Here is a 15,991-nt window from a genome sequence, read left to right as displayed (position 1 = left end):
TTTCCTTCTCTCCCTTTTCCTACACTCGAATTCCAGTCACCCATGACTATCAAATTTTCGTCTCCCTTCACTATCTGAAAAATTTCTTTTATCTCATCATACATTTCTTCAATTTCTTCGTCATCTGCAGAGCTAGTTGGCATATAAACTTGTACTACTGTAGTAGGCGTGTGCTTCGTGTCTATCTTGGCCACAATAATGCGTTCACTATGCTGTTTGTAGTAGCTTACCTGCTTTCCTATATTCCTATTCATTATTAAACCTACTCCTGCATTGCCCCTATTTGACTTTGTGTTTATAACCCTGTAGTCACCTGACCAGAAGTTTTGTTCCTCCTGCCACCGAACTTCACTAATTCCCACTATATCTAACTTTAACCTATCCATTTCCCTTTTTAAATTTTCTAACCTAGCTGCCCGATTAAGGGATCTGACATTCCACGCTCCGATCCGTAGGACGCCAGTTTTCTTTCTCCTGATAACGACATCCTCTTGAGTAGTTCCCGCCCGGAGATCCGAATGGGGGACTATTTTACCTCCGGAATATTTTACCCAAGAGGACGCCATCATCATTTAAGCTGCATGCCCTCGGGAAAAATTACGGCCGTAGTTTCCCCTTGCTTTCAGCCGTTCGCAGTACCAGCACAGCAATGCCGTTTTGGTTATTGTTACAAGGCCAGATCAGTCAATCATCCAGACTGTTGCCCTTGCAACTACTGAAAAGGCTGCTGCCCCTCTTCAGGAATCGCAGAAAGCAGTGCTAAATTCGACCAATAGATGGCTCACGTCTTTGAATATGAAATACTACTTGCGACTGCTAACTGTGACTGAAATCGCAGTTAGATTCTGTAAAGTTGCAACTGTGATATCTGTGACTTCTCAGTCACTGTGATTTCTAACAGATACGCGATTTCCTGCCCACCACTAATTAAGAGTAACCTGGAAGTTGGTAACGGAATAACAGTGTGTCTGTGTTCCTGATACAGTGACTCCAGTCTTAGACCCCGGTGATGTTACAGAGACGATAGTTACTAGAGCGAACAAATATTTACGTACTTCTTCGGAAATAGCCGCTGGCCGTCGCGAATGACAAATAACATGTCAGAACGTATAACATAATACAGTGGAATATAATAATTATTATCCTCATCATTTGTCAGGAGATTGTCAAAATATGTGAATATATCACAGTAACTGCTAATATTTACAGAATTGATACATTGTCAGAATAAAACACAGATACGCACTTTCAATAAATTTATCATACACAGAATACCCGATCTTGACTGTTGCAACCAAGTGCTGTCAAAACTGAAATATAGCAGAATTTTTACCTAAGTTGGTCTATCAGTCTCTGTTACGATGTTCATCTACAGAGTGGAAGGAGCGGTCAATGGAAGCGTCTGATTCCACACGTCTGCTTCGACGTAAAGGTGTTGTGGTGCGTGAATGTCATTACGGCACGGTGTTTATGAGTTGGTTTTTGTGTGTGTCGATCTAGGTTGCAGTGCCGGAATTTGCTGGTGGTAATTATTATTTTTTTTCTAGCTGTAATGTTTTGTGTATTTATGAAGTATTGAATGTGATTTAATTTATGTAGGGATGATTGATTTGTGGACTTTTGGGATTGTGGTTTTATTTTTCGCAGTTGTAGGTGTTGGTTTTTTGGCATCAGTAACTGTGGTGGACCTATATAGGTCACCGGAAATGACTGATTCCCATTTTCATAGTTGTATGTGCTGATGTTTTAGTATCGTCATCTGAGGTTGACCTATGTAGGTCAAGGGAAATGTCCGATTCCAATTTTCGTACTTTTAGTTGTGGGTATTGGTGTTTTGGTATGGTCACCTATGGTTGACCTATATTGTTCAAGGGAAGTGTCCGGTTCCTGCAGATTTTTGTTGGTATAGCAGAATGCTGTATTTTTTTTTTTTTTGTTCTTCATTTTTGTGTTTTGGGATCATGGTGTGTTTTTTTTACTAGATTGTCCTCACTCTGAAACCCCCAACTTCCCGCAGTTGTCCCGTTGATTTGATTGTATTTTTGGTGGGAAATGTTATTGTATTATTTATATGTATCTTCGTGTTTGTTGCCATGTGTATGTAGTAACGTCATAGACACACTTAAAATAGCTATTTCCGGCATATTGATGACGGGTGGAATCACACTTCTGTATCAAATAGTCTTTCAAACACACTGTAAACCGTGCTTTATCTGAAACCAAGTTTTTAATGGTTGCTGACTTGCTGGCAGTTTATTGAAAATGCATGTTCCTGAATATTGGACCCCTTTTGGGCCAAGGTAAGTGATTTTAGGTCTTTATGTAGATTGCTGTTCCCATTTCTAGTACTGATATTATGTATTAAGCTATTGGTTGGAAATACTTGTAACAAATTTCATTAAGGAATAAATATACTGGGAAGCAGTAGTTAGAATACAAAGTTCCTTGAACAGGTTCCTACATGATGTTCTTGAATTGATATCACAAACGATTTTTATTACACGCTTTTACATGCGAAAACTTTTGCTACGTTTGATAAGTTACCACAGACTATGCTCCCTTATGAAATAATAGAATTAAAAAAATGTGGTATGCCCTTCCCAACTGAATTTATTATCGAGTTGTAGTCCCAGAAATGTAACACTGTCAACCTTTTCTATCTGCATGTCTTCATATGTTATAAACATGCTGTAGCTGGAGAAATCGAGCAGTTTCCAAATCTGACATAAAACTTGGATTAGCGTACTCACAATTTCCCCAATAGGACTAGCTTTTACACCACAAGAGTAAACGAATCTGTCACATTACGCATATCTTTTGTTGTATTACAAGACTGTACTCTTTATTCTATTATGTGAGCAGCACAAGAAATTAAGCTTCGAATTTAACCTACAGTACTCAGTTTACGTATTACTTCATACTTAAAAACGCACATTGTTAACATTTTACTTAAACAGTGCTTTGGCGAAGTTCCGCATACTTTCTGTCGCAGCTGCGAAGATAATATTTCTAATAGCGACCGATAACCTACAAACACATAATCTGAAACACTAATAATCGTTCTAACATCAACTAAAATGTACCCGGAGTTAATAAACTGTGGTTATGACACGATTCATACGACATTCCTGCTATTTCACACTACTCGCAGTATTACTGACAACTAAACTGATGGATTCCAACTATGTCGTTATTTAACTGTCGGAGTTATCGGTATTCGCTAGCGAGTTGGTAACGGAATAACTGTGTGTCTAGACGTTCCTGACTCGGTGACTTCAGTTAAAGGTCGTAGATCCCGGTGATATTTCCAGAGAGGGTAGTAACTGGAGCGAACAAATATTTTCGTACTGCTACTGGCCATCGGGGAGAGGGGATGGCAAATAACGGGAATCTATTGTCTCATTTCTCTGCAATTCTTGGTGTTCCGGAACAGGTGTCACTCTCTTTCCGGCCTTTGGTTGCGTTAGAGGGTATTGACTTTCGTTCCGCGTTCTTGTTTTTCTTTGTATTGTTGCTATTACTACCAATAGTTGCCAACATGAAGAGGTCGAGGACAAGCGAACTGTGGTCATATTTCGAAATTCTTGATCGAGAGTTTACGAAATGTACTTTGTGCGGTAAGAAATTATCGTACAAATCGACGACGACGAATTTAAAGAAACATCTCCAGAAATCACATTTAATTGTGAATTTCTCTTCACAAAGACCTTCGGAGCTACATTTGGGTGAGTAATGAAAAAAATATATTTATTGCAATTACGGTTATTTCAGTGCATGCATAATCATTTATTTTTTTATTTTATTAATTTTTTTAAGATAAGAGCATGCTATACAGTGTGGTGCATTGTGCATTTTTACACGCAAGTTTTCATTTGTCGTGACTACTTAAGCTGTCGATACCACCGCACCTGTTTGCCTTGACATTTTCAAACATTAAATTATGTTGCATATGGTGCGGGAATACTTAATTATTTAATTCGAAGTTATTGTTACAGGTGTAATAACGATAGTGCTAATAAAATGCCACTATGTGATATATGAACTGTCGTCTCGCAATTATTAGTAACTAATTGGATTGTATCAGTGCTCATTCCTGTGTATCATTTGTTTGTAACCCTGTCGATGCCGGGGGGGGGGGGGGGGGGGGGGAGGGAATTAGATACTGTTTCATATTTTAAAATTTTGAAAAGGATAATTGTTTTTATGGAGTCTTCAACTGAATTCCATAAATGTTTTAAATTTTGTGGTGAAACTTAACCCAAAAATTTGACACATTAATAGTACATGTGACTTTCCACAGTGACAGTCATATTGAATATTTTGAAGTTCAGGGCCCTTCTTATACATCAGTATTTGTTTAAAATATGATATGTCAACAACAATTAAGATATTTTTTAGGGTGGAAATACAGTACCCTCCCTTCCTCCCAATACACATTATTGAAAATGAAAATGTGTTGGTGTTGCTAGGATTAAAGAAGAAACTTGAAGCTATAGTCATTACTAAAACTGAGTCAATTGTCAACTTGTATGAAGTAAATATTCAAGCTGCAAGTACCATGTAGAATACTGTACGCAAACAATGTAATGTATATCACCAAAAATATGGCATCATTTCTATTGTGCTTATGCTGATATGAAACCTATTTTTCTGTAGGTGAAACCCTTCCTGTAGAGGTGATCCTTGGCACCAGTAGTGTGGAAGAGGAGCGAGCTGCTCTAGCCCCCTCAATGCAGCAAGGTGTTCAAAGTTCTATGACATCGTACCTCTCCAAAAGGATCGGAGTGAATCAGAAAAAGAAGATAGATGGGCAACTTCTTCAGCTGTTCACTAAAGACTTCCAACCATTTTCAGTCGTTGAAGATTCGGGGTTTTGTGTGGGCCCTTAATCCTGGTTATGAGTTACCAAGCAGGAAGCATATTTCAGATGTAATGCTGCAAGCAGCATACACAGCAGCAAAGGAGAAAGTGGTAGACAAACTGTCAGCTGTGAAGACAGTTTGTTTGACCACAGATTGTTGGACATCGGCAGCAAATGAAGGTTACATGGCGGTGACAGGGCATTTTGTGTCTGAAGATTTCACCTTGCAATCAGTGTTGTTAGGATGTTCCCAATTGTCTGGTGCACATACTGCTGCGAATCTGTTGGCATCTCTAATAGGCACGACAGATAACTTCAGGCTGACAGACAAAGTTTTGCTGCTTGTGACGGATAATGCACCATATATTAAAAATGCAGTATCCGCCGTTTTACGGTGGAAACACTTTGGGTGCTATGCACAGACACTAAATCTTATTGTGCAGAATGCACTAAAACATTTTGTGTCAATTCAGCAGAAAGTCAAAACTATTGTAGCATTCTTCATGAGAAGCTGCAAGGCAACAGAAAGACTGCTGACATACCAACAAAATAATGGGGCAGGTCATGTTAAAAAACTGGTGCAGGAGGTGCCAACAAGGTGGAACTCTACTCTGTGTATGTTGGAGCGAATAGTTGAAATTAAAGATGCAGTGAAGACTTCATTGTACTATTCACAGTTGATTTTCAACAACTGACAGACGAGGAATGGAACATCTGCTCAGAACTCTGCTCTGTGTTGAAGCCATTTGCACAGGTTTCAACACAGCTTAGTGCTGAGTCATATCCTACCGGCAGCCAAGTAAGTTAAGCAGCTTTTTTCTTGCTAAAATGTTAGCTGTAGTATTATGGCATAATAATTTCTGAGATATTGTACTGTTTGTGTTATATTGAACTTATTCCAATTTTCAGGTTATTGTTCTGACAAGGGGATTATTATCAGTGTGTGCAGAACTTTTGAAAAGGCCATTTAACAGTGTGACAAGGACCATCATTGAAGAATTAACAACAGGCCTGAAGGATCGTTTCCACAATGTAGAGATGAGCAAATCTATAGGAGTAGCCACTCTACTAGATCCATGCTTTAAATCTCTTGTGTTTGAAAGCCGAGTTGCAGCAGATAATGCAAAGAAACAGCTTATTGAACTAGTAGCAGAAAAGATGGGTGACAGAAGACTGACAAACACAGGCCAGAGCCATGAAACTGTGTCAACTTCGACCACCACTGATCCCTTGTCAGTATGGGGTGTCTGTGATGCAATTGTAAAATCAACACAGCCCCAGGGCACTCCTCAGTCAGCTGCTATTGTGGAAGTACACAGGTACATGGACAGCCCAGTTATTAGTAGAAGTGAGGATCCACTGGCATGGTGGCGTGAAAATCAATATATTTTCCCAAATATTGCTAAAGTGGTGAGGGAAAAATTCAATATAGTGGCCACTTCTGTGCCGTGCGAAAGAATATTTTCTAAAACTGGTATCATTATAAATGAAAGGCGAACACGGCTGAAGGCGTCCAAAGTTGAGAAACTTATATTTCTAAATATGAACAGTACTAACTCCTGAATTTCCTGTTACAGGGTACGTGATATTTATTGTATTTAATGAGAGATTACTGGTCCCAAAATATGCTTTTCTTATCTTAGATGTTTGTTTCAGTAGTGGATTCGAGAGGCACACCAACACCAGCAGATGAGTCTCCGTTTAATTCTTGGGATATTATAACAGTAAGGTAATTCTAGTTTGGGTACATATTTGGCAGATTTGATCTCTCCCTTAAAATGGAGATATAACTGTAGGGCATAGCATATATTTGTTATGCTACATTAAGAGTACTAGTGGTTTTGTGTTGAAGTGTTTAATGTATATTGTCAGTCAGTAAGTCAGAGCACTTTGTTCCAGTTATAAGGTACTAGTGGTTTGGATACACATTTGGCAAATTTCACCTTTCACTGAAAATGAAGGTACAGTTACAGTCCTTACGAGTAAACTGGCAAATGGTAACTCAAAGCTCTTTGTTCCTGTTACAGCTCCAGAAGTCAGTCACCAGCAGCAAATGTCACACAGTTATAAAATGGGAAACTTGAAGAATAAGGTACTAGTGGTTTGGATACATGTGTGGGAAATTCAATTTCCACTTAAAATGCAGGTACATTTAAAGTGTGTAATGTAGTTTGGCAGTCAGTAACACACAGAATTTTGTTCCAGTTATAGCTCCAGAAAACCGCCACCAGCAGCAGATGTCACAGTTATAAAATGGGAAACTTGAAGAATAAGGTACTAGTGATTTGGATACATGTGTGGGAAATTCAACTTCCACTTAAAATGCAGGTACATTTGAAGTGTGTAATGTAGTTTGGCAGTCAGTAACACACAGAACTTTGTTCCAGTTATAGCTCCAGAAAACCGCCACCAGCAGCAGATGTCACAGTTATAAAATGGGAAACTTGAAGAATAAGGTACTAGTGGTTTGGATACATGTGTGGGAAATTTCACCTTTCACTTAAAATGAAGGTACAGTTACAGTCCTTAAGAGTAAACTGGCAAATGGTAACTCAAAGCTCTTTGTTCCTGTTACAGCTCCAGAAGTCAGCAGCAGCAGCAGCAGCAATCACACAGCCATAATGCGAGAAGCTTGAAGAATAATGTGGTAGTGGTTTGAATACATATGACATATTTCACCTTCAGTTTAAAACTGAAGTTTGTTTATATTGGCAGGTGGTAACTCGGAGCACTATGAATTATAACCATGGAATTTTATTTCTGTGAATCTTGGTTCCAGTCTTTGAGATGGTGTCTGTCACTGGAATGACTGGTTGTCAGTATAGGGCCCAAGCAAAAACCAAACCTGAAAGCTGCAGAAGCCAGCCAGACAGGCACCCCAATGGCTGCTACAATCTGTGTGAGACAAGGGTGTCATTATATTGCAAATTTAGTGTAAAAAGTTCCATATTGTCTGAATTTGTTCTATACTGACAAGACATTCTAGTACCACAGAGTTTCTTATCTGCAAAAGTACACTAGCCAATACCAGTGGCACAAAGGTAGTGCCAAATTACAAACTATCCGGTAACAACAGAAGTATTGCTGGACAATGAACAATAAATAATATGCAAAACCTGAGGAATTCAGAATTGGTTTCAAGAAATAGAACAGTATCTGGAAAGAGAGTAACATTCTCTCTCTCCCTCCCTCCTCCATGTTTAGAGTATTCCTGTAATAAATAGCTAATAGCATACCGAGAACATAAGGGTGTCACAGTGGAGATTTGTTTTCTGGTACAGACATCTGATAAAACTATTCCACAGCAAAACTTACTTTCAATAGGTGTATCAGTGCACTCCCATAGGATAACAGAATATTCTGTCCTCCAGGAATCACATTGGGTACACCACTTACAGCATTAACTGTACAGCAACTACAATGTTCTGTGAGCAAGTAATACCAGTCAGTATCTTTAATTTTAACATAACTCTTTACTCTCATAATTACCTGCTTCTACGTGTGCTTGTACTACAGGTTATTGGTAAAGCAAATACTAATTGAATAGGTCTTCACACTTTTAATACTTACCAGAAATTCTGAAAAAGTAAATTATTTTATTACTGTATCACCTGTATGGTAAATTAAGAGGTGCTGACTGGTTTCTTTGAACATTTAATAGAAGCCTTCTTTTTACCTGCTATTGATAAAGAGCCATTCCAAGTTCTGTACAGAACAATCTCTCCCCTTTTTCACGAGGTTTGTTATTCTGTACACTAATATTGCTTCTTCTAAATGGTAAATAATGCATTCAGACATTGTTGGTATTAAAGGTAATTCATGACATAAATTATATTTAAACCAGAAAATTAAAGGTTCCACATGGCACATGAAAAATACTTTGCTACACACATGTATGTACAGATTCCAAATTGTCTGTGAATTTGAGTAACAAACTTTTTTAAATAGAAATATGAAGAGCACAATACTTAGAGCCTACAACAACTCAAACGTAAAATACTTTAGTTCCCTATGGGTAACTTTGTTGTACACGTGACTCGTGCAACTTCTTTCACTCTTAATGGAAAACAAAATGGTTTATGTTAATGGGTTATGTTAACTAGCAAAAAGTGTAACCATTGTTACATAATTTCTGTGAAGTAAGATTCCTTAATGTTAATTCCTTCCTTTGTTGTCATAACTTCAGTTCCATGTGAGACATATGAACTAACAAAATGAAATGCTTTTATTACTATGAACAACAAAATATTTTTAACATTTAGTACACAGTTCAAATCAGCAAAAAATGCAACCGTATAATTAAGGTAAATGATGAAAATTAGGCATGTAACAAGTACTGAAATTTCCTAAATTGCCAAGTGCAACTGCAATCACTGTATTCTTTTCTTTGTAGTGCTAGAAAGATAATTCTATATGATTATTTGCATTCTCTTCCCCCCCCCCCCCCTCCAACACAGGAAAATATAATAGAAAGACCTCCTAGCAAAATAAAGACAAAATTCAGAGAATTAGGTTTCGCCTGACTTAGGCTCCCTTATTCTAGAATGGTTCTAAAGTAAAAAGAATGCTTACGATCAATTGGAACATTGTGTTCATTCTAGGAAGTATTAAAACAAGAATTGACAAAGTAACAATTTTATTGCTCTTATGTTGCAGAGTATCCACAAACATTACTGTTTGAAACATAGGGCCACTGCATACTTCATTAGATCACGCCCATCCTGTGATTAAACTGTTTTCTTAAAGTGAAAAATTCAAATTAACATAGTTATTGAGGGACATATTTTCTCACACTGAAAGCCATCTGTCAAATAAGTCTCAGAACTTTTTTTCCATTAATTTCACACAAATCACCTGTTTTTAATGGAAGTGCATATTTTGTAACACCAAACATCTTAAAATAAGCTTATATAATAAACAATTAGAATTTTGTTCCAATATCTACACAGGATGTAAAGAGTTAATTTTACTTCAATGTGATTCGTCCTTTGAAGTTCATCATTACACAACAACAAATCTATGGACAAAGTAGTTTTAAAAAAAACTGTCAAAATGTCACACCCATCTGCATGGAATGTTCCATTACATAATCTTTTCCAATTTGAGCACTATACATGATTAAACAATATGAGTTTATTTAACTTCTGCCTTATACTTGATTTGTTGTTTAAAATTTTCTCAGCAGACATTTTTTTCCCATATGTTTTTAAGCGTATGCAGGACTACAGGGATGCAATCTTACAAACAAGTTGAGTCTGATGTAAGTCCTCAATCCCAATTTTATTATGGTAATCATGACCAAGAGCAGGAAATGGGTAATCTACAAAATTATTTTTAACAGAATGCAAAATCTTGGCCTGTATATATTTCCGTCGCATATCCCCAGCAATCACAAACATCTGAAACAGTTTATCTGAGTATTCTACAACAGAGTATACGCAGCCACTTGTTTTAACCAGTACTCCCTGGTTAACAAAATTTACAAATGCATTTACTGGCCATATTGGGAAAAGCATAGAGAGCATCACATTCTAATGCAGATTTAACTATTGGTGGCTTCAGTATGTGAAGGCAGTCTTTGTATGTGATCTGCCTTGACAACAGCAATGACACATACCCTGCAGTACAATAGACTATGTTTTGCTTGTAAAATGAGAACTTAATCTTATCATCAAGACGTGCACACCACTTCTCTATTTCATTTTCTGCAGCACTTTCATCACTTTCTACTACATGCTTTCTTGCATGAAAATCATAAACAGGTGGCAAACAACACACATTAAAATCTGAGCAATTCTCATTCATTACAGTGACACTGTTACCGAAGAGCAACTTTCTCATGGCACATTTGAACTGGTATGCATTTGGATTGTTGTTCCAACCACCTCTGGGCCGAATGCAGGAAAAAAAGCTCTAAGTGATCTTGTGACAGTTTATATGTCAGCAAATACTTCAGAGGAGATTCAACACGAAGCACACTTGACAGAGCTATGTGCCTGACTGATTGCATATCGAAAATTATCCCAAAAGCAAAAGTACTTCTTGCATGGAGCAGCAACGGAACACCAATAATTTTTAAGCTCTTGATATAATTTTTAGTGTCTGAAAATACCAAGCCAATAAGATTTGTTGTCAAGTCTCAGGAGGCTCTTATACCGTTTACCTAATGGATTTCTGGAGTTCAGAATATCAAAAATCCTATCAATATAATACAAAAATTCTACTGTTGCTTCACTTCCTTTAAAATTTGGATCACCAACCCTCCTCAAAAACTCTATACTATCTGCCACACTAGAATTCAAAGTCTGTGCAGCTAATGAAACATTCATTTTTCTATTTACATAACTTATATGTTGTCTTGATAGTTTGTTGGCAAATGTCATACCTTCTTCTTGTTGTACCTTCTTCAATTGCTCAATGAAATGCCATCTAATAATGCCAGTTGGAGACTCGATAGATACTTCTGCTACAGCATTTATGGCTAACTTAATCATATGACACATGTCAAAGATACAATAAACATTGTATTTTTCCACAGGATGAGGAAAGTGGCTTTTAAAATCACCCTTGGAAAAATCTAAAGTACAGCCAAGTGCTTATATTTACCTTGCAGCCATCACATGTAACACACCAAACCCTAATGCCAGAACTATGCAGCCTCTCAAAGCAGATGTTATCAGTGTGTCCTGATTATTTGCCTGTACACCGTTGATAAAGAAATATGCAATCAGGTATTTAAATTTGCCTTTAATAGAGACAAGCATGAAAGTCAGAGCCTCAGATGCCTAACCCTGTGTATTGCTTAGTTCCTCGGTCCCAAACTACTTGCTTCCTAATTGCCATACTATCTACAATTAGACATGAATCGCTGAACTGGTCCCTTACAATTGGGTTCAAATCAATGTACTTAAAAAAGTCTTTTAAGAAGGCAGGTTCACAGTCTACACTTGCCACCCATTTGGAAATCAATGATTTATGGGGCAGAGGCATTAATTTTTGCTGGTGAATAAAAGTACACAGTCATCACAAACATTTTCACATTTGTTGTGTATCTATTACCCTTTGACGAGAGAGAGTTGTTCACTTAATTGCACACTAATTCCACTTGTGTTCCTTTCTGATGATTGAAGAAATTATGTAACTTCTTAGGAAGATGCTTCTCCTTCAATGAACTTATGATGTCATCCATGGAAAATACTTTCTTCTCTCTTCTTCGAAGTTTTTCACAGACACACTTCAGTTTACGTTTTAATTCGTGCACAATGTCTGAGAAAAAATTGCAAGTTTCGGTCGCCTTGTCTTCCATTTCTACTTTCGACTGTATACCACAATCAATTACTGAAGAACCAACTGTACTCTGAAACAAAGAAATAATTTCGTTATATATGATTGAAATAACTCAATGCTTGATGAAAAAATATTATAAGAAAACTTCGGCCGTGTGAAAACATCCTTATACTAACGTTTTTGACACAATTCGCAGCTTCTGCATTGGATAATTGGGACATGCTTTCCACGGAAGAATTCTCATTGACAACATTCTCCACGCAATCAGTAGGTTCTGCAGCGGGCAAATCGAGCACAGATTCTATGACAGAACGCTAAAAACAAAAATATGGACCTGTATTACAACATTGCTTAGACCTATGTAGCCCATTTGTGTTCGTACGAAATAAATTCACAAAAGTAAAAAGCACACACATAGCAACGAAATTAATTAGCTACCTCAAATGGAGAAGCATTCGTTGTCACTCAAAATCCTAACATGTCATCGTGGCTGTTTATTTGGTGGCATCAAATGAGTCGGAAAGTCAAAAACTGATGGCACTGCTTCGGGTTTGAAACGTTTCTTCCACGTTCCAGGGCTCACTATGTAATCATCTTGTCGGAAATGGTTTCCGCAAAGAGAACTGCAAGACGTTGGATTAAAACCTTCCCGCTTCACGGAAGTAATACACTTCTTTAGCAGCTCTGGGTGCTTTAGAAGAAACCTGTTCAAAAACATCGAATTAGCAAACGCACTAAGTCTGTATTATTATCGTATTGTATCGGTAGTCCTATTACCTGTGAAATGGTAATTCACTTTCCTTACTCCATCGCTTCGTACAATTGAAAGCGGAACGAGAAATCACCATTTCGATAATACTTAATTCCTTATACACCGTACAGACAGAGAGAAACTTCTTGCCAAATTCGAATATGGCGGTCAATACAGACGACAGTAATCAGCTGGACGCTGGTAGAGCCATCTATCGGGAAGTCCGGTAGTTGAGCATCCCTCATTTCGCTAGCTTTAGACGCCAGTCATCTGCTGGTTCTGACATACTGTCACCCTTCGTGTACTGTGTAGTCAGCAGCAACCTCGTGGTGTTGTGGAAATTTGTGTGTGACATTCTCCAGGTAATTTATAAGCGTTTATAAACTACAAACAAGATTAAGTGAAGAAATGTGTTTCGGAAGTAAATTAACATGGTACTTAATTTCTATCACAGTAACAGTTGAGTTTGATGAGTGTAATAGTTCGTGAATATATTGTGATGACTCTGCTGTTTGAGGCTGCTGTCTTTTTTTATGATTTAATTTTTAATGGGTACATAAGGATGAGATTTTATTCTGTATTTAATTGTGATCACATCACATATAGTGTGCTTGGTGACGGCGTGTGAATGTTGTAATTTTTCAGGTTATGTTCATAACAACTAAATACCTGAGTTGTTAGTGCTTGTTTTTGGCCTGACCGGTAAAATCGCTACTTGTATCTTAGTAAAAGAAACGGCTGAGTGTGTGACGTGCTGTTAGGAGCAGTTTGTCTACGAAGTAATCTCCTCATATACTTCGTGGATAACGACAAAAGGCGGACAGTGAAATTCAAAGGTTGTCCATGTTAGTACGGTTATTTTGACTTACTTAGCAGTAATAATGATTGTGATGATAATTTTCTGTGATGTGATGTAGACATATAGCGGCTCCATATTTTAGGGCTAACGTAAGCATTTTTTAAAGTGCCCACAGTTACTACATCATTTCATGGTTTGAGTATGTTCGCATGAAAGGAAATGCTGCAATTCTGTTGCATTTTGTTAGTTATCACTGTACTTTGATTATTCGTGTCGTTACTATTCGTGTAATCATATGTAAATACCAGTTTGTGGTGGTGTGTGGGTTTTAATGGAGTTCTGTATAAGAGTACTGTAACATCACAAGGTACAGATTAACTATAATCTGTCTAACATAAAGCATTACATGTCATCAGAACTCAATAGATCATTCATCATATTTACAGTTAGTATGAATTCGTTTCAGTAAATCAGTTTTGTTAGAAAATGCTAACCAATGTTTAATCTTGATGGTAATGAAGAATGAGAACTTCCGCATTGCAATGTGCAGTCTACAGTGCAGGTATTGGTTTCCTTTAATAGCAGGTAAAGATTCTAAAATGATGCGCTTCCTGTAAATTGAGCATACATCCGTGAATGAATACAGATGAAGTAAGTTTCAAGGTAATGCCTATGTTGAAAATGCAGTTTCACTGATGTTGTTGTTGTTGTGGTCTTCAGTCCTGAGACTGGTTTGATGCAGCTCTCCATGCTACTCTATCCTGTGCAAGCTTCTTCATCTCCCAGTATCTACTGCAACCTACATCCTTCTGAATCTGCTTAGTGTGTTCATCCCTTGGTCTCCCTCTACGATTTTTACCCTCCACACTGCCCTCCAATGCTAAATTTGTGATCCCTTGATGCCTCAAAACATGTCCTACCAACCGATCCCTTCTTCTAGTAAAGTTGTGCCACAAACTTCTCTTCTCTCCAATCCTATTCAATACCTCCTCATTAGTTACGTGATCTACCCACCTTATCTTCAGCATTCTTCTGTAGCACATCATTTCAAAAGCTTCTATTCTCTTCTTGTCCAAACTAGTTATCGTCCATGTTTCACTTCCATACATGGCTACAATCCATACAAATACTTTCAGAAACGACTTCCTGACACTTAAATCTATACTCGATGTTAACAAATTCCTCTTCTTGAGAAACGCTTTCCTTGCCTTGCCAGTCTACATTTTATATCCTCTCTACTTCGACCATCATCGGTTATTTTACTCCCTAAATAGCAAAACTCCTTTACTACTTTGAGTGTCTCATTTCCTAATCTAATTCCTTCAGAATCACCCGACTTAATTCGACTACATTCCATTATCCTCGTTTTGCTTTTGTTGATGTTCATCTTATATCCTCCTTTCAAGACACTGTCCAATCCGTTCAACTGCTCTTCCAAGTCCTTAGCTGTCTCTGACAGAATTACAATGTCATCGGCGAACCTCAAAGTTTTTACTTCTTCTCCATGAATTTTAATACCTACTCCGAATTTTTCTTTTGTTTCCTTTACTGCTTGCTCAATATACAGATTGAATAACATCAGGGAGAGGCTACAACCCTGTCTTATTCCTTTCCCAACCACTGCTTCCCTTTCATGCCCCTCGACTCTTATAACTGCCATCTGGTTTCTGTACAAACTGTAAATAGCCTTTCGCTCCCTGTATTTTACCCCTGCCACCTTCAGAATTTGAAAGAGAGTATTCCAGTTAACATTGTCAAAACCTTTCTCTAAGTCTACAAATGCTAGAAATGTAGGTTTGCCTTTTCTAAATCTTTCTTCTAAGATAAGTCGTAAGGTCAGTATTGCCTCACGTGTTCCAACATTTCTACGGAATCCAAACTGATCTTCCCCAAGGTCGGCTTCTACCAGTTTTTCCATTCGTCTGTAAAGAATTCGCGTTAGTATTTTGCAGCTGTGACTTATTAAACTGATAGTTCGGTAATTTTCACATCTGTCAACACCTGCTTTCTTTGGGATTGGAATTATTATATTCTTCTTGAAGTCTGAGGGTATTTCGCCTGTCTCATACATTGTGCTCACCAGATGGTAGAGTTTTGTCATGACTGGCTCTCCCGAGGCCATCAGTAGTTCAAATGGAATGTTGTCTACTCCCAGGGCCGTGTTTCGATTCAGGTCTTTCAGTGCTCTGTCAAACTCTTCACGCAGTATCTTATCTCCCATTTCGTCTTCATCTACATCCTCTTACATTTCCATAATATTGTCCTCAAGTACATCGCCCTTGCATAAACCCTC

General features: G+C 37.8%; 2 protein-coding genes and 1 long non-coding RNA gene across 3 annotated transcripts in view; all 3 read left to right on the top strand.

Moving 5' to 3' along the window:
- The first annotated feature begins 4,932 nt into the window (after window positions 1-4,932).
- LOC126159810 (E3 SUMO-protein ligase ZBED1-like) lies at window positions 4,933-6,593 on the top strand. Its single transcript, XM_049916612.1, has 5 exons — window positions 4,933-4,998; window positions 5,305-5,459; window positions 5,507-5,660; window positions 5,771-6,439; window positions 6,521-6,593. The coding sequence occupies exons 1-4, from the start codon at window positions 4,933-4,935 to the stop codon at window positions 6,422-6,424; spliced, it is 1,029 nt and encodes a 342-aa protein (XP_049772569.1). The 3' UTR covers window positions 6,425-6,439; window positions 6,521-6,593.
- Window positions 6,594-6,816: 223 nt separating this feature from the next.
- LOC126159802 (uncharacterized) lies at window positions 6,817-7,522 on the top strand. The gene is made up of 4 exons (XR_007534634.1): window positions 6,817-6,953; window positions 7,067-7,135; window positions 7,249-7,317; window positions 7,439-7,522. It is a non-coding gene; the product is annotated as an uncharacterized LOC126159802 (long non-coding RNA).
- A 5,642-nt stretch (window positions 7,523-13,164) lies between these two features.
- The window catches only part of LOC126159809 (zinc finger protein 493-like), a 116,750-nt gene continuing 113,923 nt past the window's right edge, over window positions 13,165-15,991 (top strand). Inside the window, exon 1 of the mRNA XM_049916611.1 lies at window positions 13,165-13,261. The gene's annotated coding sequence lies outside the window, so the exon portion shown is untranslated. The remainder of the gene's footprint in view (window positions 13,262-15,991) is intronic.

The sequence above is a fragment of the Schistocerca cancellata genome, unplaced genomic scaffold, assembly GCF_023864275.1.
Source record: "Schistocerca cancellata isolate TAMUIC-IGC-003103 unplaced genomic scaffold, iqSchCanc2.1 HiC_scaffold_1147, whole genome shotgun sequence".
In the NCBI taxonomy this organism is placed as follows: domain Eukaryota; kingdom Metazoa; phylum Arthropoda; class Insecta; order Orthoptera; family Acrididae; genus Schistocerca; species Schistocerca cancellata.
This window is presented reverse-complemented; position numbering and strand designations above follow the sequence as displayed.